At 39.6% G+C, this 27,928-nt stretch overlaps 1 protein-coding gene across 12 annotated transcripts in view; it reads left to right on the top strand.

The window, feature by feature from the left end:
• The window catches only part of APBB2 (amyloid beta precursor protein binding family B member 2), a 190,632-nt gene that overhangs the window by 78,786 nt on the left and 83,918 nt on the right, over positions 1 to 27,928 (top strand). For 7 of the 12 annotated variants that reach the window (XM_054064384.1, XM_054064380.1, XM_054064382.1 and 4 more), the window contains one exon: positions 10,018 to 10,815. In XM_054064384.1, coding sequence (XP_053920359.1) covers positions 10,018 to 10,815 — 798 coding nt within the window. Of the gene's footprint in view, positions 1 to 4,534; positions 4,655 to 5,320; positions 5,389 to 10,017; positions 10,816 to 27,928 lie in introns of all 12 variants that reach the window. The other 5 variants (XM_054064385.1, XM_054064392.1, XM_054064389.1 and 2 more) reach the window with 2 other exon arrangements.

The raw sequence follows: 27,928 nt of genomic DNA, 5'->3' as shown, positions 1-27,928 counted from the left end.
GCTAGCTTGTTCTTCATCACTTGTTCGATGTCTTCTTCTACAGCCAAGTTTGCTACTTCTTGAAACTGAGCCCATTTAAAGTCACACTTCAGTGTAATATAAATGTCAGTAAGTGCAGTTGCTTTTTTGTTATATTCTCCTTCCACTTTATTATGGATTGATCTGTTTGGTTTATGAGCACCATAAAGCAAATACAATACTCTGATTTTATTTATGAGCAAGTGGTATTGTTTTATAAATGAGCACTGTGGGCAAAAGCTCCTCAGCATAGTACAACAGCATCCTCAAAGAGCTGTACTTGCTACAGCAGGCCAAGGTTAAAGCTACTTCTGTATTCTAGTACCATAATTAAGAGGGGTACTGTAAGGCATGGCCATTTTAGTCCTCTCCTGGCCTTCTGTCAGTGTGAGCAGTACAGAACAGTTAGTTTATAAACTGTCTGCATGGTTTGAAGTAGTTCTGATTTGTCCCATTAAAGTTTGGTTGAAGACAATACGTAGCTTTGCAGGCAAATTTCAGCCTTGCTGAGATGTAGCTCTTTGTGTAATGAGCCTTTTTTTTAGTTCAGCTTTTAATATAAAATCAGACTAGAAACGCAGGCACCTTTTCTGGTTTGATGTATCCTGTGCTCTGAAATACATCCTGTTCCATTACTGGAAGTAAGAGATATGTGGGTAGGACATGAGAGTCCAACTTAAAAGTAGTTTCAGCAGATATAAGTGCACTTACAATAGCCTTACCTAGGTGAGATACAGGATGTTTTTAATGTAATGTAGAACAGAAGCAATTTTGTCAATGTGTGAAATCTTAGTTTTCTCTCCTTGAGAGCCCTGATAGTCTTGTGCTGCAAAGCCTGGCAGTCAGTCTAATGCTGTCTTCTGTGACAAAGACTTGGACTACTTTTCTTTTTTTTGGCTCACAGGTCTCAACTTACTATAAGCAATTTGAGTTTATTTGCAAATGCTTGAGAATTAATGGAAATAGAGGTGTCATTCTTTGTCTTGAAACTTTTGATATACACATTTTTATTCTTTGTTTCTTTTCATGTAGAGTTGTATACAGTCTAATGAAAGGTTATTTCACATTTATTTACTTTTTCAGACTTTCATCCTTTGAGCTTAGTTTGACCCTAATTACGACTTTATAGTAACAAGAAGACAATTCTGGTGTACCATGGTTTTTCAAATGCATTTTAAGATCTCATTTGAAGAAGGATATGGAACTGTTGGAGTGGATCCAGAGGAGGGCTACAAAGATGATTGGAGGGCTGGAGCACCTCCCATACCAGGACAGGCTGAGAGAGTTGGGGTTCTTCACTCTGGAGAAGAGAAGGCTCTGAGGAAGATCTTGTAGCAGCCATCCAGTACCTGAAGAGGGCCTACAGGAAAGCTGGGGAGGGACTTTTTTACAAGGGCATGTAGTGATAGGGCGAGGGGCAATGGCTTTAAATTGGAAGGAGGAAGATTTAGACTAGACATTAGGGGGAAATTCTTCACGATGAGAGTGGTGAGGCACTGGCACAAGTTGCTCGGGGAAGCTGTGGCTGCCCATCCCTGGAGGTGTTCAAGGCCAGGTTGGATGGGGCTTTGAGCAGCCTGATCTAGTGGGAGGCACCCCTGTCTATGGCAGGGGAAGTGGAATTAGATGATCTTCAAGATCCCTTCCAACCCAAACCATTCTATGGTAACCTTGACATGAGCTTAATGTGTAACTAGCCATCAATTTATTATATGTAATTCAGAGGGCAGATGAAGTTGTAGCAGGTGAAATCATGGCGCTAGGCCATCAGAAGTTTAATTGTTAAATCTGTTAGTTTAAAAAGAGAAGCTGAAATATTTGCATTTACATGCACGTAGTTCACAGAGAAGCGGCTTGTGTTCAGGAGTATGCAGTGTTATTTCTAAGCATTGCAGGAGCAGTTGTGTGTTTGCAAGCTGCAAATAGCAGGGCCACAGACAAGATGGGTGGGAGGTTGTTAGTGATAATCATTTATTTGATTAATTTTTTCTCCCAGCACAGATGCTGTGCTGGAACTTAGCTCATCCATTGCATCTGACAGGGGCTTAGCTAACATTTTTGTTAATAATGTTGTGACCTATACTGAATCTCTTTCCTACTTCTGCTGCCCGTGTCTCCTGATCAAAGAGCTTATTATTGAGCTGGTGCCATTATGGAAAGCTGGTCCTAGACTTTGTGGGCTTTTTTAACCCTGTTCGGGAATTAGTCATCTTCTGAAGGGTTCTGCAATTTAGGAGCTGTTGAATGATCTAAGTTAAATATATGTGGAGCTGAAAAATCCCTGGTCTGAACTTAATCTGAAACTGTCTAAGTCACTTTATGTGCCAAATCGGTGGCCATTGATTCCTTCTGTATGAAGCATATAGGTAGGCTGCCTTTCCTCTACAAAGCGTTTTAGTTTCTTTTTTTTTTACCTGAAACAGCTTTTCGTAGCTTTCTTTTTCATAAGACATCATGCTTTGGTTTTGTTAATTCCAAATTTGTTTACAAGTTGTTTGCCTTCAGATTCGATTAAATGTTATTTTTAGATGGCACTTGAGATGGAAGTTGTAGGATGTGGAAGACCAACTCCTTCTTGCTTTATTGTTCGTCTCAGTGGCAGAAATTTGAGTTACAGTTTCCAAGTTTGTGTCTCTGTGTAAGAGAGAATGAAGTTTATGCCTGTCCTATATTAGCATGTGCTTTTTAAGTAGCGTTGTTTGTATTTAACAAATAAGTCTGAAGTGTGATCTTTATTGTAGAGATTAATTTATACATAGGGTTTTTTTTAATAAAAAACTGCAACGTTAAGGCCTAGGAGTTTAATTTTTATAACAGGATTAGAAAAATGACTGAGGTTTACTTAGCAAATGTCTCTGTGAATGTATAGATCTGATGACAGAAGGTTTTATTATCCGCGCTTGCAGGTAGCCAGTAGATAAAATGCACTTCATCATCTTGTCGTGACAACACCATTCCTGCCTGCCAGATTGTTCCATTCTGCACGGGGGGGGAAATCTAATTAAAGTGAAAAAATTGAATTTGAAAAAGACTGAAAGAAGACAGTATGCTATGTTGTTTTTTCCCTGACTACATGCAGGACTAGTTGTGACTGCATGTCGTGATTATGCCTTATGTAAATTCAAGAATTGCCCTTTATTTCTGCAAGTGACCACTTGATTTTAGAGTATTCTAGTGGCGTAAGATGACCTAGATTTTCTGCAACATAGTGTTTTAGTCAGATGGTCAGATATACAGTGATTAGTATCAGTCTTAATAAAATTATAAGTAAAGGACCACTGGATTTACCCTGCTTCTTTCTTTCGTAATTAGTTTTTTTTTTTTTTCCTTTGTAGCTTTTAGAATCTGATTCTGAGAGGCATCTTGTCTCCTGATTTTTGCTTGATAAGGAATTTTGCTGTGTAGGAAGGAGGAGGGGAAAAGTAGGAAATGGGAATATACTCCACTTGAGTGCCAGAACTCATTGCAGGATCTGTAGTTGTTTTTTCCTTAATAACGTTATTTAAAGACAGATCAGCATTATGGATTTCCATTAATAAGGGCATCCCTAGAGCAGAGACGGCACTGCTGCTAGGCTGCTGCAGTCAGTTGGCGGCATGATTAGCTCTGAAAGGAAAAATGTCATTATTGTGGCAGCGGGGGCTGGCAGGCTGCCTCTTAAGGAAGAAGGAGCCAGGACAGAAAGCTGGTTAGCAGATGAGTATGACAAGGTGAAGCATAAATAGCTAGAAATGGGAGAAGCTGCATTTAACAAGCAGATCAAAGTGGTGGTTTTGCTCTTATATGAGGACAGAGCTAGCATGGAGTGGAGGGCAGCAGTGATTCTCTGCTTGGGCAGAGCGGTTGGACTAGACAATCTAAAAAGGTCCTTCTCATCCTCAGCAGCTCAGGGTTTGCATGGAGGAGTCTGCAGATGGGCTTGAGAGCACATGTGCAAGCTGCTTACAGCCTTGCTCCTTTCCTGCTCTTGCATTCCCGTAAATGCTCTGCCCATTGTGGGAATTTGCTTTCCTGGCTTTGCTGAGCTTTCTCTCTCCAGCTTTCAAGCTCAGTCCAGCAAGGATGTCACTGCTAGAGGGAGCAGCAAGAAGACAACCACTGACTGTAGGAACATCATTGGTTCCTGTGATCAACCATAACATTTCATTCAATTGTTTTCCTTCCTTCCTTTTCCCTTCTGAAAGTGTTTAAAGTTCCTTAGAATTTGTGTAGATATGTAGGCAAAGAGCATGATGCCACTTCACACTAAGAAAGCTTCTAGTTTTGATTCTGATTTCACCTACATTAGTGTAAATGTAATTTATTAGGATGCTTTCGGCTGACGTCTGTTTAATATTACCATGTAGCTAGCTGGTCCTAGTCGAAGAATGAATGCAGATGTGAGAAGACAGCATGTTAGGAAGCTTAATTAAGAGTTAATATTTTAACATTGGAATTAACCCTTTGAAGCAGGGGGAGTTAGCTAGTGTTGAGTTGCAATCATCATATAGCAAAGGCTTTAATTCTATCTCCTTAGGCTTTAACTAGAGCTGAAGAGTAGAGGACCTGAGGCTGTAGCCCCATGGCACAAATTTGTTGTTAAACATTTTGTACTCGACAGACCTCCTTTCAGAAAGGAAATCTGCGTTATGAAAAGGTTTGTATTATTTACTTCTTGTGTTTCCTAGATACTATGACAGAAATAGTTGTAAGTGCATATAAATACCTTGGCCTCCAGGATATGTGTCATTTACATCCAAACCAGAGACTGAAGGGCAAAATGGTTTATTTGTGAGAAAATGGCCAAGAAAGAGTCCTTTACAGAAGCTTGCTGCCTGACTTGCTTTTTACAATTTTCTCCTGTGGGATCAACTCTGCAGACTATATTTTTAGCTTCATATGCTGGATCTCATTCTGCAAATTCTCATGTGAACATGCCTTACTGCTCTGTTTATTTTTACCAGTGCTGCTGTAGTTTCCTGAGTAAGCAGTAGTTTGGGAAAACTGAAATGTTCTGATGTAATGATATTTTTGCTGCAGTATGTTGGTTAAAACTGGACAATATTGTTGAACTTGTGCTCCTAGTAAAGCATACATTAAGAAAAATGTCATAGTTATTTTAAATTACTTGTTCTCATTGCTGTAGCCTAGCCACTCCCATACTTTAACAACTGTCAAATATCATTGAAAGCTCAAAAGATCCTCACTGTTACATTTGGGGGTTTGTTTAGAATGCTTAATGTCTCTCAGGAGCTTCTGAAATGTGGTATTTTTATTTTCTGTTTTCCTTTGGTTTTAATTCTTAAATGATCCCTCTTTTCAGATTTCAAATTATAATCTATTTCCTGATGCATTGCTGACGCCCGTGAGCCATGTCAGAAGTACTTCCAGGTCAGATGCCCTTTAAAAGATTCTACTTTACAACGTGAAACTTTATTTTCCTCCTTCTTCTCAGGCCCACATTTCACTTTCATTTTTCACTCATACATGGAAAAAAGGCAAGCACTTCCTTTTCTTTTTAACGGTGCCTTTTTGAATAAACTCTATTCAGCTTTTAAAAAACTATTACTGTAGATAATACAGTGCGAACCAGTCTTATTAGAGGTAAACAAAGATCAGTCATGCACTGTTTTCTGTTTGCAATGGCATTTTCTCTCTCCTTCTGGCTCTGTAAGGTTTATGAGAAGATTGAAAAACATCAATAAAAGCCATTCAAATAATAGCGTTATTTATATTGTTATGATGCTTAGAAAATTTGGACTACTTTGTATTAAACACATTATAGTGATGAAATTATATTAATCTATATCTGTAGGTGGGTGTCTAATTGTTAAAGTATGCAGTTGAGACCAATTTTGTTTTAAAAAGTAGGCAAGATAAAATCTTTAATGAACTGCTATGACAGATAGTCTGCCTATTTAAGTGCTGTCTTTAAGCATCAACATTTTAATGTTAGTATTCCCAGTAATGACAATATTGGACTAGTGAAAAATGTGAATAATTAGAATATTTTTACTTGCTTAGAACTTGTCACTGTTCACTCGCTTTAGCTGAGGTTCACATATTGACTCAGTGATTCCCTGTCTACTTGTCCATTTGTGTTTGCTTTTGAGCAGAAGGCAGAGGAGGTGAAAAAAGGGTGCCCTGTGCGGGTAGTGTTGTCCTTGCCGGTGGCCAGGCAGCACGAGGAGCTGTGGTGGGGTGCTGGGAGGAGGGTACTGCACTGGTTTGCATTAGGTACCCCTGCAGTGAGGGAGGCAGTGTTAGTGGGAAAGACAAAATAAAGGATATGGGAGGTCAGTGAGTGGAATTTCAGTCTTGAAATTACGGACACAGGAAGAAGTTGCATTTCCTGGGAATTAGGAAGTTGAGATATCCTTCCTCTGGGAAGAGGTAAGTGTTCAAACATCACTGTCCCCTTTATAAAGGAGGAGAGATAGGCTATAGCTCTTCTTCCTTGTATTCTTCTAGTATACAATTTAGGTTTTTCTTCAGTGCATTTAAGCATTTCCTTGCATTCAAACATTTTCTAGCACTTTTACTTAGCCCTGGTCAGGTAGCAAGTTCTGGCCTTGAGATGCAAGACCTGTCTTTTCCCATCTTTATTTCTTATTTCCTTTTTGTCTCTTTGATTGCTTCCCTTTTTTCCCACCTTTGTATCTTTTTCTGAGGGTGGAGGGATCCCAGAGCCTGGCTGCAAGTGTGGGGTGACAGCCAACAAGTAGGGGCCTGCCCTTTGAGAGGACAGCCTGCTCCTTGCTGTGTGTGCCTTGTGGTACAATTTCCATATTCATTGATCATTTGATCATGATGATTCAATCGATGAATCATTTGAAAGCGGGTTGGGAGAGGAGGTGGTGCCTAGCAAGAGGCTCATTTTGACATTTTTCTGCGTTTGATCATACACAAACCACATTTAGCACCCAACTTACACATAATGCTTGGGTTGCAAAGACTTCTGGAGGCTTTGGCTCCGTTTGGAGCCATGTGCCAATGTTCATCATAGTTTAGTGGGGGAGTTTTATCAAGCATATTAGGAAAGCAATACGTTTTGTTTCGATGTGCTTACTCTTACGATATTTTTGATAACTGAAATGCCAACTGCGGGAGACTGGCTGAAGATAATCTGTCAGATACTTAAGCTTTATCTAGGAAGATTATTTTTAAAGAAATTTATTTGGTGGTAGAAATGATTGCATGAAGCGACTCATTTGGAAGACAGGACAAGAATAAATTTTAGTCTTGCTCTAGATTGTGGAAGTTGTATTTATTGATGAAAAATATATACTTGTTTTAATTTGCTGAAGTATAAAGTAAAATATAATCTAGTTAAATCTGTAGATGCTGTGTGATTCCATAACTTCTAAAGGTCTGACCCTGGGTCAAAATTACCCTGCCCTATTAATTTATTTTTTATGTGACCTCCAAATTGTCCAACTTTTATCTGATTGAGGAAAAAATATAAAGGCCATTTCACGTTTTTAGATTAAAATGTGCTTTGGTAGCATTATGTAGGATCATATGTGGCCTTACTGCCTTAGGCTTGATAGGGTTTAGGAAAGATGCAGAAAGCAACATTTATGGATACATTTATATGAGAAGTATATATTCCTTTAAATTATGTGATGCTTGTGTTTCAGTAGTGTTTTGTAAGTAAAGCCAAAATTGTCTGTAGGTTGGTTGTTACCTAAGCTAATGGCTTTTGCAGTGTGTGTGTGGTGATCTAGACCAATCAGAGTAGGTCTAGATCTAGACTGACTGGTGCTTGAGGAAATGGCACACTTGCAAATTCGTAAAATTTAGTTTAAATTCTGTTGTGAACAAGTTTTAGAAGTTGTTCTAGGTGGGGGATTTGGGGAACAAAGAGTGTACTTGGTCTGCTTGGTTTTAAATGAACTCGAGTGCTGGTTGGAAGTGTGCAGCTTCGACAGCATGTCAAATAGGGAGCAATAGCAACTGTGTGCGCTTTTAGGTAACATTGTGAAGAATTCCTTTTCATTCTGTGTTTATGTATATGTTAATTTAAAATGCATATATTTAATCTCTTGTAAATCTGTATAGCAGTCAGTTCTGTCATGTACCAAATACACAAGGATGCAGCACAATTCAGCTGGAATGATCTGTCATCGGCTAGCTCAAATTAGCAATCCATGATATCTGAGAATTAGAAACAACAGAAAGGGTGTTTCTTGCTTTGGCAGATGGGAGTTATTTATTAATTGAGTGATTAATTAATTGGCCTCTAAATTGCTTGCCAGGTGTCAAACAACAGTGACTACCGCAGTACGTAAATTGAGGTATTTATGGGATATTTGTGGGATTATTAGTGGGAGCCATAAATATACAGTACAAGAACAAATTATACTTTTCAATAAATATACTTTTTGTTAACTTTTCATAGTCTAAAAATCTCTTCCCCCAAGAAACATACTTTTTCAAAATGTCAGCTGTGCCTCTGCCTAACAAAAATCAAAAACTTCTAGAATCATAGAATCATAGAATGGTTTGGGTTGGAAGGGATCTTGAAGATCATCTAATTCCACTTCCCCTGCCATAGACAGGGGTGCCTCCCACTAGATCAGGCTGCTCAAAGCCCCATCCAACCTGGCCTTGAACACCCCCAGGGATGGGCAGCCACAGCTTCCCTGAGAAACTTGTGCCAGTGCCTCACCACTCTCATCGTGAAGAATTTCCCCCTAATGTCTAGTCTAAATCTTCCTCCTTCCAATTTAAAGCCATTGCCCCTAGTCCTGTCACTGCATGCCCTTGTAAAAAGTCCCTCCCCAGCTTTCCTGTAGGCCCTCTTCAGGTATTGAAAGGCTGCTACTAGGTCTTCCCAGAGCCTTCTCTTCTCCAGAGTGAAGAACCCCAACTCTCTCAGCCTGTCCTGGTATGGGAGGTGCTCCAGCCCTCTGATCATTTTCGTAGCCCTCCTCTGGACCAGTTCAAACAGTTCCATATCCTTCTTTTGTTGGGTATTCTAGAACTGGACACGGTACTCCAGGTGGGTTCTCAAGAGAGCAGAGGGGCAGAATCACCTCCTTGACCTGCAAGCCATGCTTCTTTTGATGCAGCCCAGGATACGATTGGCTGCCTGAGCTGTGAGCACACACATTACCGGCTTATGTTGAGCTTCTCATCAGTCAGCACCCCCAAGTGCTCCACAGGGAAAGAATGGTTGTATTTAATGGTGAAATACGTGTACTGTGCTCTAGGACGTACATTTTATCTTTAAGTTTGGACTTTGTGAGTGTTGAAGTAGTTAGCTGCCTTTGTATCTGGAGCAGCCCTTTTTTCAAATTTGATTTAATTAGAGCGGGATATTTTGTCAAGGTTCCCTCTGACTTCGAAGTCAAGTACACCTCTTTTATTCGTTACCTTCTGATTCGCTACTTCCCACCTTAAACTAAACAAAAACACATACAAAAAAAACAAAACAAGAAACAGAGTGGAAGGGGAGAGAAAGAGAAAGAACAGAGAAGATGCAGGTGTTAAGATGCAATGTCTGACTGCTGACTGGCCAGTCGGGCTTGAAATTATCAGTTCTCTCCTGGATGAAAAAGGAGCAGCATCTGCCTGCTGTCTGCTTAGAAATGTTCAAGTTTTCTGCTTCCTAGTGATGAGTGCTTGAGGAGTTGGAGTTCTTTGCCTTCTCATTGGTGGTGGAGGTGAAATACTAAAATTTAATGATGGTAAGGATGACTTCTGGACTCCCAGGCATTTGCAAAGGGCACCCCTCCTGTCCCCAGGCTTGCCTGCTTCAAAATCAGACATGAAAAATCTGCTCTAAAACTGCCGTATAGAGAGTCAAACTTTCTACTTTTTCTTATTTTTTCATATTTTTTTCTGCCTCTGCTTTTTCTTATTTAATAAGTAAAGCTTTTGTCTGTTCTCTAGCCCACTTAGGTCATTTTTCTACTGTTAAACACTTATGTAAGTGCCACATCCCTTTACCAGAAGCCTGAACAAAATAGTGTATATCATGGATGTGTTTTATGACTGCTTCTTTTGTTTTTCTAGTTGATTCCGGTGTGGACGCATTGGCAGTGTTTATGGCAAGCAGCAGCACGACAGATGTTGTGAACCGCAACAACCCTGCCACCCCACCGAACACCCTTAACCTGCGGTCCTCTCATAACGAACTTCTGAATGCAGAAATTAGGCACACGGAGACCAAGAACAGCACTCCTCCAAAATGCAGGAAAAAATATGCGCTGACTAACATTCAGACAGCCATGGGTCTTTCCGATCCAGCAGCGCAGCCCCTTCTGGGGAACAGCTCTGCCAATATAAAGCTGGTGAAGAATGGAGAAAACCAGCTCAGGAAAGCTGCGGAACAGGGACAGCAGGATCCTAACAAAAACCTCAGTACCACTGCGGGCATAAACATAACTTCTGAGAAGTTTGAAGGCAAAGAGCCGATCCCACAGGATTCCTCTGGCTGTGAAATATTACCCTTGCAGCCAAGGAGGACCAAGAGCTTCCTGAATTACTATACAGATCTAGAGACGTCTGCTAGAGAGCTAGAGCAGAGTTTTGTTGTGATGGAAGATAAATCTGCACAAAGCAACAGCCAGGCTTCTACCGTTATTGTCAATGGGGAAGGCCTGCCCCGTAAACAAAACAAAACAAGCCCAGAGGATGGCCAAGTTGCCACAGTGTCATCAAGCCCTGAGACTAAGAAAGACCACCCAAAAACTGGGGCCAAAACAGATTGTGCCCTCCACAGGATTCAAAACCTGGCCCCAAGCGATGAGGACTCCAGCTGGACTACTCTGTCCCAGGATAGTGCTTCGCCGAGCTCGCCTGACGAAACAGGTATATGAGTAAAGGCTGCTCATGGTCACTGTTTTAGAAATGTGTTGCTTAACTGTGGCTGGAAGGAGAGAGGAGACCTATGGCCCTTTCGGTGGGGAAGTGAATTGCATCGAAACACAAACTCTGAGCTTGCATGCAATTCCTTCTCCACTTGGGAATGCCTGGCAGTCTCCCGCTTGGCCCTAGCAGCTTTGCTGCTGCCTTAGGAAAGGTAACAGCAAATGCTATTGACAAGATCCTAAAAATATGATAACTGCACCTTTTGCTAGTTTATAAGCAATTGCTTTTCACTAATCAGTGGGTACATGTTGTGAGAGTAAGTGATTGTCTGGAGATGCTAAACTACTGATAGGTGCCTCCATGCAACAAACAAAGTTTTCTGAACAATGATTTTTAGGTACAGGAAAGATTATTACTTTTCTAATTTCAGATCTTTGTGGGCATCCCCCCTCTGCCCTCACTCATTTGGTGATATTGTTTTATTTTTTAAAAAATCCTCTCAAACCTTGGCATATTTAATTTCTGTATTTTGCTTTGTTTGTGCAGCAGTTCTGTGCAGTGACTCAGAAGCTTAAACCATGGCATTTTGTGTTAATAGTTTCTCCAGAAAGTGTTGTCGGTAATGTCACACATACTTATACCAAGTATCTCAAAATACTTATTTCAACGGTAATTATGCACTGGCTCTGTTGTGATTTACAGCATCTGTATTATTTTTAAAACTCTAGAGATCTCATTTACTCTAGTTAATGGACTGTGTAGCTTTTTTATATCCAAGCCAATATACAGAAATACAGCTTGGTCAAAATGAGGGCCTTGATGGTGACTTGGCATTGAAGAAGTTCATCATACTTGTATTTAAAGTGATTTCATTATTACAGCACAAAGATTATATACTGTTTGGAGACCACCACAGTCTAAATCAACAGCTGCATTACGTTAGTTGTGCATGATTATGACAATAGTAATTTTTATTTTAATGTGTAGGGTTTGCTTTATTAAAATCACAAGCAGAAATCCTCACTACGTGACATATAATGGATTTTCTTATCTTCTTTTTGATGTTACAAATCTTTTCTGGTTGAGAGAGAAAATTATTGGAAGACGCCTTTTCACGTGCAAAATGAAAAAAAATTCAGTTTACCAAAATTGATATTTGAGTTAATATTGTTTCTTTGGATACTCGGTATGAATGTGTCACATCAGGGATAACATTTTCAGGAGAAACTATCAATAGAACGTATTTAGATAACTTAATGCAAGCTTGTTGGCTTCTTCTGTCTTTGTGCTTGCCCCAGGTCTGTCAATGAGAAACATGAGTTGAAAATTTATAATCGCCAGAAACTACATAAGAGTAATTTCAAGTAGTCTAATTAAATAAGGATGAGTTCAGTCTCTGTAAGAAAAGAATTAAAAATAAACAAAGCCCTAGAAAACCTCAGACTTTACTTTAAAGTTCAAAGTAGTTGGGATGCTTCCTTCTCATCCCTGTGGATGTTGTCTGAAAGCACCAAGTAGGACACTTGTCATACTGATTTGGATTGCTGGTTGAAACATGCCTGTGTGTATATATAAGTATTCAGGGACTCTAAAAGTGTTGAACAATCTTAACTTGCAACTTAAAAACATTCGTCTCTTAGGGTTATTGACTACCTTGAATTTACCTCCATACTGATAAAATTGTTTCATTAAATATTTCGAATTTCTTCCCAAAATGAGCACTCAATTGATATAACAGAAGAGAATGAAGAAATAAAATGTCGAGTTGCTGTGAGTTCAGGACAACTTTTGAGCATGATAGAAGTGTTCTTTCGACTAGATCGAGAGCCCATATTTAGGAGTAGGCAGGAAGAAGAAACCTCAGAAAGCAAGGACTGGTGGTATTTCCGGCTCTCTTGTGATTGATCTCGTTTTAACTATACCTTCATTGAAGGCATTGCCCTGACCTGCTTAGGCCATCTGCTCCAGAGGCACGTGGCGCTTTCCACTGCTGTAGATCTTTCCAGTCTTTTTAGTGTAATCTTTCATTCCTCATTGTTCCTATATGCCAGCATGGGTGAAGGGAAAGCCCTTCTGACTGAGGAGTTGTGCAGTGAGCCCTGGTGGTGCCCATCCTGCAGGTGTGAGATTTTGGGCATGGCCAGGGCTCCTCATTGCCACTGCATTTGGGTGGAGGGAGAGCATTGCGTGCGGTCCTCACAGCTCAGTGCTCTCCATCCCTTGCATTTGTGCTCCAGTAATAACGGCTAGGGACCAAAGGGAGAAAGGCATTTGGGAGAAAAATCTACGAAAGTAGACAGTTCTATTCATATGACTTTTGGGAAGCAGGAAAAAAACCACTCCAGTTTTGAGAAAAACTAATCTGTAAAAGAGTATAGTTGAGCAGATACATGAAGAATTATTAATGTTCAATCCAGTGATTACATTTAGCACTTTAGTATACATGGGAATACAATAGAAATATTGTTTTCCTGAGAAATCACTATTGAAAGTAACATTATTCTTCTTCCAGGGTTTCTGAATGGTTTTGTCTTCCTCTTCCCTGTGTTAACATGGTTCATTATTCAGATCCTGGAAAATGGAATGTTTTTTTGTGGGATTTTTTTGTTTTGTTTTGAGAATTTTTGTTTTGGGGATATGTAATTCAAAGGTCCTAAAAAAATTGCTTTTAATTGTTTGTGCAGAGGGTGCATCATTGTTTAGACAAAAGCCTCCTGAACTCTGCTTAGGGCAAGATTTTCCTTGTTTTCCTTGTGGTCTAATGAAAAGATATTCTGAAGAGGCTTAACTCTCTCTGAATGAGGTGGCCAGAATAAGAAAATTCAATTTAAAGATGCGAAACAGCTGGTTGGTTATTAAACAAATGTTAATGTCGCTGATTATTGTCGCTAAATGAATATAATAGACTTTTTTGATAACCGAGGCACCAAACACCATAAGCACAGTACAGTGTAAGAAATGTGTTCTGAGGTAACTCTTCTTTCTTCTTCAAAGAAATTATCTGTATCCACTTCTTGACAAGACTGCATTTACTTCACCTTTCAGAGAATTTGATGAGCTCTTTTAGCTTTCTAACCTTCTTTCTGAGAGTCAATGCTTCAGAAAAGAAAGAGTCTGAGGTGATTTGAAAAGCAGAAGAGACTTGTAGACAGCAGAGCAGTAGGATGTCCTCAAGATACTTGGCACGTGTCGAGCTCTAATGGGTTTCAGGCAGCTGTTCCTAGAGGCAGGCTAGGACTTACCACCAGAGCCAGCTGACGCCCAGCACTACAGGCAGTCCTCCCCAAACAGTCATGCTTGCTTCCCTTGTCCTCAGGCACTGCATCTTCTCTGACTGCACCTGTCTAGCTGAATCTGCTGTCATTTGGAGAATATCTTGCGGGTAACCAAATATTGGCTCTAGATGTCTTTAAACCTACAAATGACCTGGAGCTCATGTTATATCATGAGGAGTGCTTCCTCCTCCTCCTCTCTCAAGAGGTTCTTCTTAGTCTAGTTTTCAGAGGAGATCCATCTTGCGTTATTACACCATCTGCCTATTCTTTGTCTCTATGTAGTTGCTATTTTCACTTACACTTTATGAATCTGTGTGGTGCAAACAGCACGAGTCAAGCGCACACCCCAGAGCCCAAAGCTAGGGGAAAACGAGTGTGGTGCTGGTGTGGTTTTGGATGAATCTCACCAGAAGGTCTGTAGGAGGAAGGTGCATTTCTTAAACTTCCTGTCACCTGAAAGTCCTTAGTAAAGTAATCTCTAAGTAATAATCTATAATGAATTAGGAATGGGAATTCTTTGGGGAGGAAAAGAATTCTCTTTGCCTCAGACCCAAGAAAAATACTGGAATTTTCTTTTTCTTTCCATTTCCTGTTTTAGCATAATTTGAACACCACCACCACCACCTCCTTCCAGGGCAGGAAATAGCCCCATGATTAGGAAGGTTCCTGAGATACGCTAGGTGCTAGAGAGCTGTAGGTTTTCTTGCTCTGGGACAGTCACCCTTTTTGTTGTCTTTGGGAGACTTTTTGTTTGTCTGTGTCTGTGGGAGATTGCAGAGAGGCAGCAGCCTTCTCCGGCTCTCCGCCTTTGACTCTTAACAATACCTTGTTTCTCCCCGTTGAAAGGAGAGGGTCATTCAAAGGGATGTCAAATGTGCAAGCATCCTCTTTTTCAGGGAGTGCTGCTGCCGTGTGTGCCTACCATATACCAAATGCCTGTCTGCTGCTGATCACTAAGCAAATCCAGGAAGGCAGTTTAATAGCTGGTAACAAGTAAATGAGTTCAGACCAGTACAGAAATGATGGTGATGAGTCTGGCCCCTGGGGATCAGGAGTGTCACTCTTGTAAATAGGGCCTGGTATTCTGAAATAAGTGTCTCTGGATAGAATAGCCCTCTAATACAATAAAGATTACAGCAAATCATGAACTAGTCGGAAAGATTTATACCAATGGTCAAGGTTTGCCTCTGATTTTAACCAGCATCTTTGACAAAATTAAAATGGATGTACTCTTAAAAGCTCCGTTTTTGCTTTGCAGTACCTATCTGATACAGACAACAAGTACGTTATTTACTATAGAAATGTTTTCTGTGTTCCTAAGTGTAGAAAAAGATTTATGGTAGTAGAAATACATTCAGTTACACTTTGGATAAACACAAGTCCTACAATACTAGAAAAAAATATATTATCATCAATACAATTTTATGACTCTAGGTAAATATTCAATTTTCAGATTTTGGGGAATAAGATGTTCTAGTTCATACCTGCAATGCATCATAACGTCGACTTTTAATATTGAGCTGGGTTTTTTTTTTAATTCTGTGTGTTATCAATAACCATGTATCAAGAACAGTAGATTATTATCCTCTGTTGATTTTCCAAGTAGGTAGTAACAAAATCCATTAAAAAAATCTGAGGGCAATTAAAAGGGACTTCAGGGTCTTGGGGTGTATGGTGAAGGGATCAGAGGCACAGGTAGTGTTCTCATCTGTCTTTCCAGCTATGGGGAATGATGAGGGGAGGAATAGGAAGAACCAAGAAATAAATATGTTGCTCTGAACCTGGTGTGAGGATAACTTTGTATCCTAAGCTAGGAGGAAGTGTCAATGTGCTTGGGGGTAGGGGGGCTCTGCAAAGGGATCTGAACAGGCTGGATTGGTGGGCTGAGACCAACGGTACAAGGTTCAACAAGGCCAAGTGCAGAGTCCTGCACTTGGGACACGAAAACCCCGTGTAGCACTACAGCTGTGGGAAAGTGGCCAAAAGGCTGCCTGGCAGAGAAGGACCTGGGGATGTTGGTTGACAGCCACTGAACATGAGCCAGCAGTGTGCCCAGGTGGCCAAGAAGGCCAATAGCATCTTGGCTTGTATCAGAAACAGCGTGGCCAGCAGGACCAAGGAGGTGATTCTGCCCCTGTACTTGGCACTGATGAGGCCACACCTCAAATGCTTTGTTCAGTTTTGAGCCCCTCACTACAAGAAAGACATTGAGATCCTGGAGCGTGTCCAGAGAAGATCAACAAAGCTGGTGAAGAGGCTGGAGAACAGTCTTATAAGGAGCAGCTGAGGGAGCTGGGGTTGTTTAGCTTAGAGAAGAGGAGGCTGAGGGGAGACTTTGTCACTGTCTACAACTAGCAGAAAGGAGGTTGCAGAGAGGTGGGTGTTAGTCTTTACTCCCAAGTGACAGGTGATAGGACAAGAGGGAATGGTCTCAAGCTGCGCCAGGGGAAGTTCTGATTGGACATTCTATGATTCTGTTTTATAATCCCAGACTTGACCATTTGTTGACCTGCTTACAAAATAGGAAGGGTAACTATTGCTATATATACTCAGTGTTTGTGTAGGTAACATTCTATTATCTGGAGTAACTAACTCTGTTTATCTTCCTTTTTGCTACCTCAGTAAGAGGATTTTAGGGAAGAAAAATTAAGGCAGTTTAAAAGAAATAAAACCTAAAAGGCCACACAGGTACAGAATGTTCACAGTAATGGTCAGCATTCAGGGTCTGCTGGTAAAAGGCCATAAAATAAATTGAACTTGATAGTAAACTGAACTTGAAAGATGGCTCTCTGTAGTACATGATGCCTCTATCGGTTGTGCAAAGAAGCCACTTGCTGTGTTTGGGCAGTCAGGTCAGTTTTACCATGTGATGCTACCTAAACCGTATCTTCAGTGCTTGAACAAGTACTCGGACTTGAAACTCAAAGCTTCTGTAGTAAAGAGGGATGATCAGCACTCTTTTGAATTAGGGTAGTTAATAAAAATAGGTATGGAAAGGTGAATTGATGTGCTTGAAATCAGAAATGGGACGGTAGGTGTTTTGTAGAATAGCAATTAGCATCCTTTCCTAAATTCTGTTTGCGGTTACCAGGATTTGGGACTATCAGCTTTCCAGGATGTGTTATATGGTCATAGTTGCAGTTTCATACTTACTGTGTAGCAAAAAGATAAAGAATGATTCTTTATTTCATCAAAGCCCAGAGCTTGATTCTGCTGCCTGCCTGGTTTCACTTGAAGCACCTTGTGTCTGTTACAAGCAGCAGACAGAAGGCAAGAGCTAGGATTTTTCTTCTGGAGAAGCAATCACAGGCTAAGCGGGACATGCATCAACTAACGCTCACAAATGAATTAACCTACTGGATAGAGCCTGCAACATCTACTGTTTGGTACAGAAACAACATTTATTCCTTTCCTGGGTCTGGCTTTGTTTTAAAAACTACCTCTTGGTTAATATTTGCTATATTGTCCCTAAAGGGTCTAGGATGGTTTGTCATATCCTTTCCACATACAGCACTCTCACAGCATGATATTTCTCCGTGGGTGCTCCAGGGCCAAGGGAGATTGAGTTCAAAGACAGTTGCCTTCTAGTGACTGTGCTTTGACTACTAAAGCATTGATTTGCCTAACTCGGTGCTTTGGCTAAAATAGTTTCCAGTGTGGCCCTGTCCTAACTGGCATAGCTTTATTAGTTTTGATGTTATTCCAGCGGAACTTCTGTCCGTTTCATTGGAGTTTTAACAAGTTGGTTTGTTTTGGCCTTGATATTTCATGTCCTGTTTAGTGCTTGTCTTTTCAGGAACGCTCCCCTTGCTAGTGTAGTAGACAACACGGGAAAGTGAATGCCAGCATCATACGAGCACCTGGGTAGAAGTTATAGAGTAGTTCACAACATCTTCAGAGCACCACAAGTTTCCCCTAACTTGGTAGTGCAGTTTACATTGATGTATAATGTTGAGAGGTATTAGGACTTGCTTTTTATAAAGGGTTTCGGTGTTGTAGTAAACTTAAAAACTCTTCTGAGCATCTGTAGGGAAAACTTGAGTTTCATAGGTGGTGAATTGCTTAATCAGGCCTGGTACTTAATTTGACAAGCTATTTTTAGAAGCTTTTTGGGCTTCTGTTGTTTCAGGGATGGACAAGTGTAATTCTGGATCTTTTGTGCCTAGGATTGTATGTCTTCACAGGTCTCTGAAACCATGTGGAAAGAGTACGGTCCAGTCAGACATAGGACCAAGCAAAGAGAAAGGGAAAACAAACCATAGAAGAGAAATTAGAGAAGGTAATGCGGAAAAGTCAGTATTCTGATAGTTCTTTCAGAGAGATGGCAAGTCAGGAAGCTTCACAGAAGAAAAGCCCCATCAACTAATATCAGACTAACTGCCCCTTGTTAAAAAAAATAATAAAATAAAATTCCCAGTTCATAAAGCTGTGCAAGTAATAACAAATTACGACAAAAATCAATCTGGTAAACCTCTGCCTCAGCACTTCTGAGTGCTGCATAGAACTTAGGCCAAACTTCAGTCCACCTAATTGATGCTTTGAAATGGTTACAGAAGTCTCTGGAGAGGAGAAGGTAAAAACACTCACCTTTGGGAGGACTCTTATCCTGCAGCTCCCTGTTTAAGGCACGCTCAGAACATCAGTATATTCTGCTAGGTGGGTTCTGTGTGCGTCAAGGTTCTTTGCAGCCTGGTTCAATGCTTCTTTCTCGTCCTGTGCTTCTGCACGTCAGCTGCAGGAAATGTGATGGAGAATTGCTGCTCAACAGAATAAGTCTCTAGTCTTTACAGTGGCTCCTGAGCTTTTGAAGCATCTCACAGTTACTGAGATAGCAGCAGTTCATCTAGCAATGGCGGGGATGGCTGGTACACTTTTGGGAGTTTCCTGCTTAGAAGTGATTACTGCCTTTTTATAGCTAAATCCTTTGCAGAGTGGAAACCCAAAATCTGTAGTTGTTTGTCTGAGCATCTGCAGTCATACCAGCGCCAGGCCCCAGTAACAGTGGTGGGCTTGTCTCACCACTGCTCTCAGCAGGGGAGAAGGCTGATGGGGGAAACAAGACTTGCAGGATGGGGAGGAAAATAGGAAGGGTTGGAAGGTTGGAAGATTGGAAGTGTGACCTGGAGTCTTGTTGAGAGGAGGGACTTGCTGAAAGGGGAAGCAAAAGGAGAGTGACTGCAGCTGTGGTGATCAATGAGAACTTGGCTGTGGGGGGAAGCTGGAATAAGCAGGAACTGGAAGCAAGCAGGGGTGTTCATAGTTAGTAGGTTAGGCAAGCGGGACTAGCACAAAGACAGTGACCATAAATAAGATGAGAGACCATAAACTAAGACTGAGACTAAAGTAGTAGGAGTGAGTATTGGGGAATTCGTGAGTGCTTGAGACTGGGATGTTTTTTGACAAAAGTTCTGAAAACTTCACGCAAAAACCAGAGGCTCTGGGTGAAAGTTGTTTTATACTAAAGTACTGCTAAGAAAAAGCAGATCTTGGCTCAGGATGGGATTCAGGCCCTGGTGGAAGGAGATGGCTGTGCAGAAGGGGTCACAGACCTAAATTCCTCTTGAGTCCCTTTGCTGGTATATTTGCACCTGTAGGTATTTCTTTTAATCTCGCTAAGCTAGTGACTTCTTTAGGTCCCAATCTCTCTGTGCACTGGTTCCTCATGTGCTTTACTTTCATACAGGTCAGCTTTAGCTGACTGAAATTTATTTCAGCTTTCGTTAATGACGTGGAATTGGCTGACTTTGGGGTCTTTGGTCCCTTGAATCACAGCTGTGCTATGGCAAGCTGTGATATTAAACACACAGAAACCTATAGCATGCAGCACCGAGACATGGACAAGATGGTGCTCCAGACAGGCTTGGTTTTGTTACTGCTGCATCAAGAGAAGGTGAGCAGATTCAGGGCAGTACCGAGCCATCTTCGTGGGCCAGGAGAGGTCTTATATGATGGGACTTGGCACGCTGCAAAGACCTTGCTTTGAACTCAGTCCTTGCTTGAGAGTGGATGTATGGTCCCTGCCTTAAGCGACATGAAGCCTTTTTTAAGCAATCACATGAAAGAACATACATTTGCCATTAAGGCTCAATTGCTTCATTTTGAGACGTATGGAGCCCCTGGGCACTCAGCATTAGGCCGTAAATGTCCAGTATCAGGATGTCACAGAGCTCAAGATGACATTAAGTGGGTTTCCTGTAGTGTCCAAGATGTGGATTTCTAAAGCCTAGCAGTGCGTGTCCTTTGGTTTGTACAGTGGACTTATTTGTGATAGGTCAATGATAAGAAAACCCTGGGGAGAGCTGGGAAGGACAATCTCAAATCTGAAGCGTATATTTTTGCTCCCTTCTCATAGTATCTCTGAGGCATTTTTATCCATTTTTATAAGGTGATGTGTTACGGGGATTGTTTTTTAACCACTGTTTGTTACTTTGATTATTTATATATGCATCATTTGATACACCGGACTAATTTATTGCCTAATATGATTTTTCAAGCCGAAGCCCTGAAATCGTCAGTCTTAGAACTATTCATGAAAATGTTTCTTAATGAAACTATTTTTTTTCTAAACAGTGATATGATTTAACATTAACTAAACTAATTTTTCCTATTATTTTATTTTTAACTGCTTTTCTGTTGGGATTCTGCAGAGCTAAATTTAAATATGAAACACTTCTTCAGTTATTACCTCAGAGATAGTTGCAGTGCACTGAGAGACAGGTACAGTAGCACTGTCACAATACTCTAACAAGTAACAGTTGTAACTGTAAAGTGCCTTTCTTGTTTGCACATAACTGATAAAATACTCTAAATCTAAGGTTATGGCTTCTTTTACATTTTAGAAGTGAAGTTTTGGCTCTATTCCTGGACCTGGGAAGTTTTCAGTAAGGAGCCCTTCCCTCCTCCCCTCCTCAAAATGAAAGCCAAAACGCACAACTCGAATTGGCCAAATCAATTTTTAAAATAGAGTATGTTTCTGTTCAGACTTAAATTTAATTTTACTTCTACTCTGCAAGAGAGAGACAGTCAGTTACCCTGGTCATTTGGGCTGACATGATTCTTGGCTTTGCTTAAATTATTGATTATAGCAAGGGGAGGGACTTTGCTATGAGAACAGCGCTCTCACTAATAGAAGCCTTTCACTAAATCAATTTCTACTGTTGCTGCAGTGCACCTTTGGGGAGTTGGAGGTTAGCAGCCTTAAGAATTTTGTCTTCAAAGAGTGGATCTTTGCTGTCCATTTTTTAAGCCTTTTCTTTTCATGTTTATGCAGGCAGCTAAGGAGGAAAAAACCAACATAAATATATTTCCAGGGACTGATTAGCAGGGTGAGAGGCTGTTCTGATCCAAAGTTGAGCTGATTAAATCTTGATGTGATTGATATCTAAAGGCTTGTGGTCTGAAAGTACTGTTTCAAAAGCTTGTCCCCTGAGCAGAGTTAGTCAGAAAATACATTAATGTCTTGCAAGCTGGAATCAATTCAGTAGAGAATGCACTGTATGCACATGCTGCTGTAATTCCTGTATAGCCATCTCTCTGATTTTTTTTTTCTGGCTTATTAAGAAAATGCAGTCATTTATATGGTCAACATGTGGTGTTTCCACTGTTACATCTACCAGCAGCTGAATAGGGGTGGCTTTGCTTTCTCTCACCCAAAACACCATTCCTTGTTAGACTAATTAAGTGTCAATTTAAACATAGCAATGTATTTTCTGATATTTGAGTTGGAGATGCTACACAGGAGGCTATGAAGCTGTTGGGACATGTATATAGCAAACTTAAAGGATGCTGGTAGCAGATCAGTACATGTTGAATTATACGGCACCGTCTAGTAACTGTAAGTAACACTTCTTTTCTATTTCACTTTGTCGTAGCTCTGGTTGACAATGTCATGGCTTTGGATAATGAATATAATTATTTTATCTGTTAATAGGAATTCTGCTCAGTGGAAGATCGCCTAGTATCTGATAGCTTAAATTGCAGAGTGCACGGTATGCAGTTAATACTGGAAAGGTATCTTTCTGGATGCTCATCATTTCAGTAGTGAATTGACAAATGTTGGTTTGGACTTCTGAACCATAGAGCTCAAAGGTTTTTACATAGGTTTAAAATACATTATTTACATAGGTTTAAAATACAATACTGGACTTCTAGTTTCTCCTTCACACATCACAAATTCCTCCCCTGGGATTGCTTTATTTTCCTTGCAGTCAAAGGGAAGGAAAAAGTCTGTCTAAATAATATAAGAGCACTACCCCTAGTCATTGCCTAAAGTTCAAGGGAAAACAGCTTTTGATATACTGAACAAGGTTTTAGGATTTAGAAATGTGAAGTGATTGGGATCTGTCAAAGAATGTTGAGTAGTATATTTTTTAGTTCATTTTGCTAGCCCTGTATCAATCAGTTTGGTTAGGTCAGAAAAGCTGTCTTTTATCAGAAAGCTGGTTAACGCAAAACCTTTACATGACTTTTTGTCTTCATTTGTGCAGTTGTAATTAAATATCACAACTGTATCTACTCCTTACAAAAACAAGCTAGTGATAAAAAATAGTGAACTGGTTCAGCTTTTGTAAAATTACTTGAAATTTAGTGGGGTTTTTTTCTTTTTTTTCTAGGTAAACCAACATAATTTATTGCACTCTGTAGCTGTTGCAGGCTTTTAGGATAACATTTGGTGTTAAACTCAAATTACCTTATTTTCTTTTGTGTTTGACTAAATCAGAATGAGTCTACATTTTTTGTCAATGTTAGCAGATCAACTAAGAAACTTTGTAGTCTCCTAACTACATTAATTTCCCATGGTTAATTGTGCTGTAACATAACCAATGCTTATTTAACAGAGATGTCTTAAAACTAAGAAGAAGATATCAGAAAAAAACCAGACCTTTCAGGGCTAGGTTTGCACTGACACAGAATAAGGAGATTATTTAATTTTTTGATGCAGGATTAGTTGTTGTTTTTTTTTTTCTTCACTAAAATGGATGTGTTGAGTTTTGTAAAATTATATTGCCTATGTGTATTCAGGATATGTATAGGAGATAAGGCCCTTATGCAACTGTCAAAATGAATGTGTGATTATTAACAAAATGTCATTTATCTGTATTTCTCAATTTCATATCATAGTTGAATTACCACTTTCATAACTCTACTCCCTCTTTCTGTACTTTAAATAAACCAAGTGTACTTTTTTTATGGGATGATCCTCATTCCTAAGCTTCTCTAATCCAACAGTTATTTCACAGTAATTTCAATTATTTCAACAGATATTTCTTAAAGTAAGCTGCTTCAGGAGTAGGGTGACATGAAAGTTGCTTCATTGTTTCTTCCTCCCAGTGGCTTCTGTCCATATCCACTTTGTTTTTAGTTTCAAGGAAAGAGTCCAGGAAAGTGATGCATGGTCTAAAGTGCTTAACACTTCTGAGAGAAAACTTGCTTTTTTGGGGTGGTCAGGTCTCTCTGACTTTAAAGAGACTGTTATTAATGTGAGACAAGCTTCAGCTGTCCCAGCATGAAGTGAATTGAGCAGTGACTGAGGAGGAGCTGTGGTTTTCTGGAAATGATACAGAGGGGTGGATTGTTCCTGAGATATCCCTGCCAGAAGCAGGTAGAGATGCTTTCAATGGGTTTGACCAACGTTTCAGGTTCACTGCTTACAGATTTTGCTAACATAGGTGTAATAGCCATTTCACAGTATTTAAAACAAACCAAAACAGGCAGACAGACAAAAATCTACTGATTTAGAAGTTGTGCTCCCTGAAGACCAGACTTGAGATACTTTAATAATAGTAATCACTGGTTGTATTATTTTAACCTTTCTTTTTATGTGTTCAAGTATACAACTGAAGCTTTACTGTAGGTGAGGGAATATATCTAGCATTTCCACAGTAGATCTCTTGCTTTGCTCTGGTAAACCGTCCTGTCTGTAGATGAGGCAAGTGGACAGACTGAAAGGTTGGAAGCACAGAGACTCTTCATTGCTGAGGGGAGGGAGTTTTCAGATGTTGCTCTTTTATTGGTTGGTTATTTTAATGAAAAGGCTGCAATTTTCTCATTGTTCCAGGAGTTGGGGATTTTTAGAGTACCAAATATTACAGGAAACAATACAAAATTGTAAACATTTTCTGTCAAAAATGCTGAAAACAAGTCTAAGTTCACAGGAGTAGTATTTTGTTTCTCTAGTGTTTTGAAAGTAAACTTCTTGAAAGGAATGAGCCTTGCAGCTTGAATTCTGCAATGATGAACAGATGTACTACCTTATTTGGTAAAACACTGAAGGTCTTTTGGGGGGATGCCCTTTGGTTTTTTATGACTTACTGATGGATAAGGTGGTGATCAAGTTTAGAGTAGAGAAAACTTTGTTTTCTTCTTTTGGTAACATTACTGCAAAAAGGTCAGTGTAAAGGCCACCAGATCAGATTATTTTGACTTAGTTATTTTTCTTTTGATTTATCTCTTTACAGATGTCAGGATTGTATGTTGTGCTGGCCACAGTCTTTTATTCACGTTAATTCTGTTTTCAGAAGGTGGCAGAATTCACCGTTAATTTCTAACTGTTCTCTTGCATCCAGTGTGTTGCTGTCATCTCTCCTTTCTATTTCTGATTTTTTCTGGAATGCAAATAACATAAGGGAAGCAAGGCCATAAACATTTACTGTGAGAAGAGCTCTTTTGAACTGTAATAATTGTCATATGTGAAAGCCTGTAGTTTAAGCAATTTTAATTACCTCTCCAGAGCAGTCAGCTCTGCAGTAATCACTAGATAAGGTCTGTTTTATTACCGCTGTTCGTGGTAGTTTGAATATGTTCCCCTCTCCTTATTCATAAGTAAGGAGATTATTTAAGCCCAGCAGATATATTTGCCTATAAAGAAATTCTTATCTATTAGATGGCTCTGTACAATTTAGTATAAAAGTAGTTACGTCTTCTTTTTAGATACATGTTAATATACAACTGAAGGTGGCAAATGTGTAAGGATAATAGTATTCAGTCTCGTAACTCCTGCTTTGATGCTCTCCTATGAAGTTACTGTGTACATTGGGGTACTGAGAACAAATTTATTGTCAATTCCTTCTGGGAATTACATATCCCTTGGATATATGAGTTTGAGGGTTCTCATATCAGATGTGGCTTTTTAATCTGACCCAGTATAATTGTTGTGGTTACTTTTATCCAATTGTTTTAATACTGTTGTCAATTCAGCTATTTACTATACAAGCTAATATACTCAATGGAAGCTAGAGCTCACTTCTACAGGAGACACAGAGTTAATAGTTTCACTTTGTATAACACCAGGTAGTACATCAGCTTGTAAGAATGGTTGTATCCAGTAGACCTCAGGTTCATGTAGTTCTTCATAGGGTGCTTCTGACAGTGATCAGTAGCAGAAACTTACAGACTAACATAAGGTGGCCCTCCCTCATTATATCTTTTTTTGCTGTCCGACTTGGTTTGTAATTAATGTTTTCTTCTCTAATTGCTTTTGATAGACTTTTCTAATGTTAATTTATTTAATATTTTTTGGTCTCATTTGTATTTCTGGCATCCACAACATCCTGCGACCATGAGCTCTGTAATTTAATTGTGTTATATGAAAAAGTACTTCCCTTTGTTATAAAATTGCTCTCCAATAATTTCATTAGGTGCTCATTGCATTTTGGTTATAGGAAGCAGTACATAACAGTGAATGATCATTTTTTTTCCTATCTTTGCCTTTTTTCCACCATTCACGATTTTACAATTTCTTCAACGTCATTCCCTCCTCCCTGTCATTCTTTTTCTATGCTCAGGAGTACTACTACATAAAGTGTCTCTGCCTGCAGACACAGTATTGTTTGTCTGTCTTTTCTAGCTCTGCTGCATCCATTTTATAATAGGGCACATGACAGTGGACGCACTAGTCTTGTGGTAATTCAGCTCTGTGTTAAAACAGCAGGCATAAGGATTTTTGTCTTCATCTTAGTTCCTAAATAAATTTTGCAATTGCCAGTGGGTACCTAGCTGCTGTTTTCAAAGAACTCAGTGTCCTTGATCGTTCCAAAGTGGCAAAAGGTAATTAATTGTCTCCCACTGTATATGAGAATTTTAAGTAGCAGATCAGAAGAGTAACAGTAAAACAATTTTAAGAAATTAATAAAAAACAGGAGATGGACATCTGTGTGGTGAAGGAAACTGAATAGTGAAGGCTCTGTGTTAGAAAAACAGCTCTTGAAACCATGTGATTCCTAATTCTATTTGCAATCTTTTGTTTTTGCACAGGCAAATAAGAATCTAGACATGGAAATCTTCTCATTCTTTATAACTATTTTCCCTGCTTCCCAAGACCACCTGCATCCCTTTGGCATGTCCACAAATTGTAGGTTTTTCACCAAAGATTAGATGTTTTTTTCTAGCTGGGGGGAGGGTCAAGCTGTTGCTTGTGCATCTCTGACTGTGATGACTTGGGATGATAATCAGCTGTGTCTTTTCCATAGTGCTAATAGATCTAGATGACTGGACATCATGTACTGGACATCTTTTGTGTATTGTTTTACTTTTCATTATTTTGTTGTTTGTGGGTTGTTGGTTTTTTTTTCATATTCTGGGCATATACAGCTTTAAGGAGAGTTTGTCCTCAAGTTTTCAAAGCGCGTAGCTATTTTGCTAATATACGTTGAATTGAAGGTGGTGCTAATTGCAAGTGAAATTCTGTTGTTGTTCTGCAGAACTGTAAAATTAATCCCTCCCTTTTTCTCTCTCAAGTGTTTGTCTGGCATAGGATTCAAGTTGTTGTTGTGTTAGGTTTCTATCTTGCTATTCTATGGTGAGTTAGACTTACCAGGATGGTTGGTGACACCATTATTTTTCTTAATTTTCTTCTAATTCTTGTTCTGAAAGAACGTAAAAGAAATAAACAGATTTCTGTTCTTCAGTTATGTATATAAATCCATCTCCCTGAAAAATAAATACAATATTTTAGTGCTGGAGTGCCATGAAGTAAATATGAGGATGAAAATTACGGTATTTCTGATGGTAGATGGATGCTTTCAAAGGTGATTAACATCTCTGAGTTTACCTAATACCAAAGGATATCTGTACAGTATGAGTAAGGATTTAATAGAAAGTTTATACCAATGTAGCAGTGTGAAATACTTTAACTTCTGGGCTACGAGAGCCCCCTATGCAGTCAGGTTGCTTCCCTCTCCTGCAGGGAGTGAAATACAGCCAGCTCCTCTGATGCTTGCTTCTTTTGTCAGAAGCCTCTGTTCCCAGAGCCTTCCTGTTGTAGGTGCTCTATGTTGCATTTCATATATAGCTCTACCTATTGTGCAGAAGACTTAGTTCAGCTGGAACAAGATTACTTTTGAAAAGGTTAAAGTTTTATTTAAAAAAAAAAAAAGTCTCAAAGTTTGAAATCTGGGAAGTGCAGCTGAATTCGCCTCTTACAAGGCCTCAGCACAGCCTTTAGCTGCCCAACATGCCCGAGCTTCTACCTTCACATCTTTCTTTGCAGTCAAACAGTAGACCCTGAGAGCTAATGCATCACATCCTCTGCTTGTGCAGTATTTTGTGCTTATGTAGCTCTAATGGTAAAAGAGAAGTTCTTTACCATAATAACTTCTCCGTTCCCTTCAGTACTGTAGCAACATAAAGTGAATTTGGAGGTGGGAAAACATTAGGTCTTTGGCTTCTGTGTTGGGGGAGAAAAAAAAAGGAGACTTCAGTTTGTTCTCTAATCCATATTTGACTACAGCTTTAAATTGGCAAAGTAATCTGTTATATAGATCATTAAAAGTAACATTCTGGCTTTTATTGATAGTACTAAACTGACTAAATTGAGTAGGATGGGGTAGGAATTACAGTTT

This window comes from Cuculus canorus, chromosome 4, assembly GCF_017976375.1.
Source record: "Cuculus canorus isolate bCucCan1 chromosome 4, bCucCan1.pri, whole genome shotgun sequence".
In the NCBI taxonomy this organism is placed as follows: domain Eukaryota; kingdom Metazoa; phylum Chordata; class Aves; order Cuculiformes; family Cuculidae; genus Cuculus; species Cuculus canorus.
This window is presented reverse-complemented; position numbering and strand designations above follow the sequence as displayed.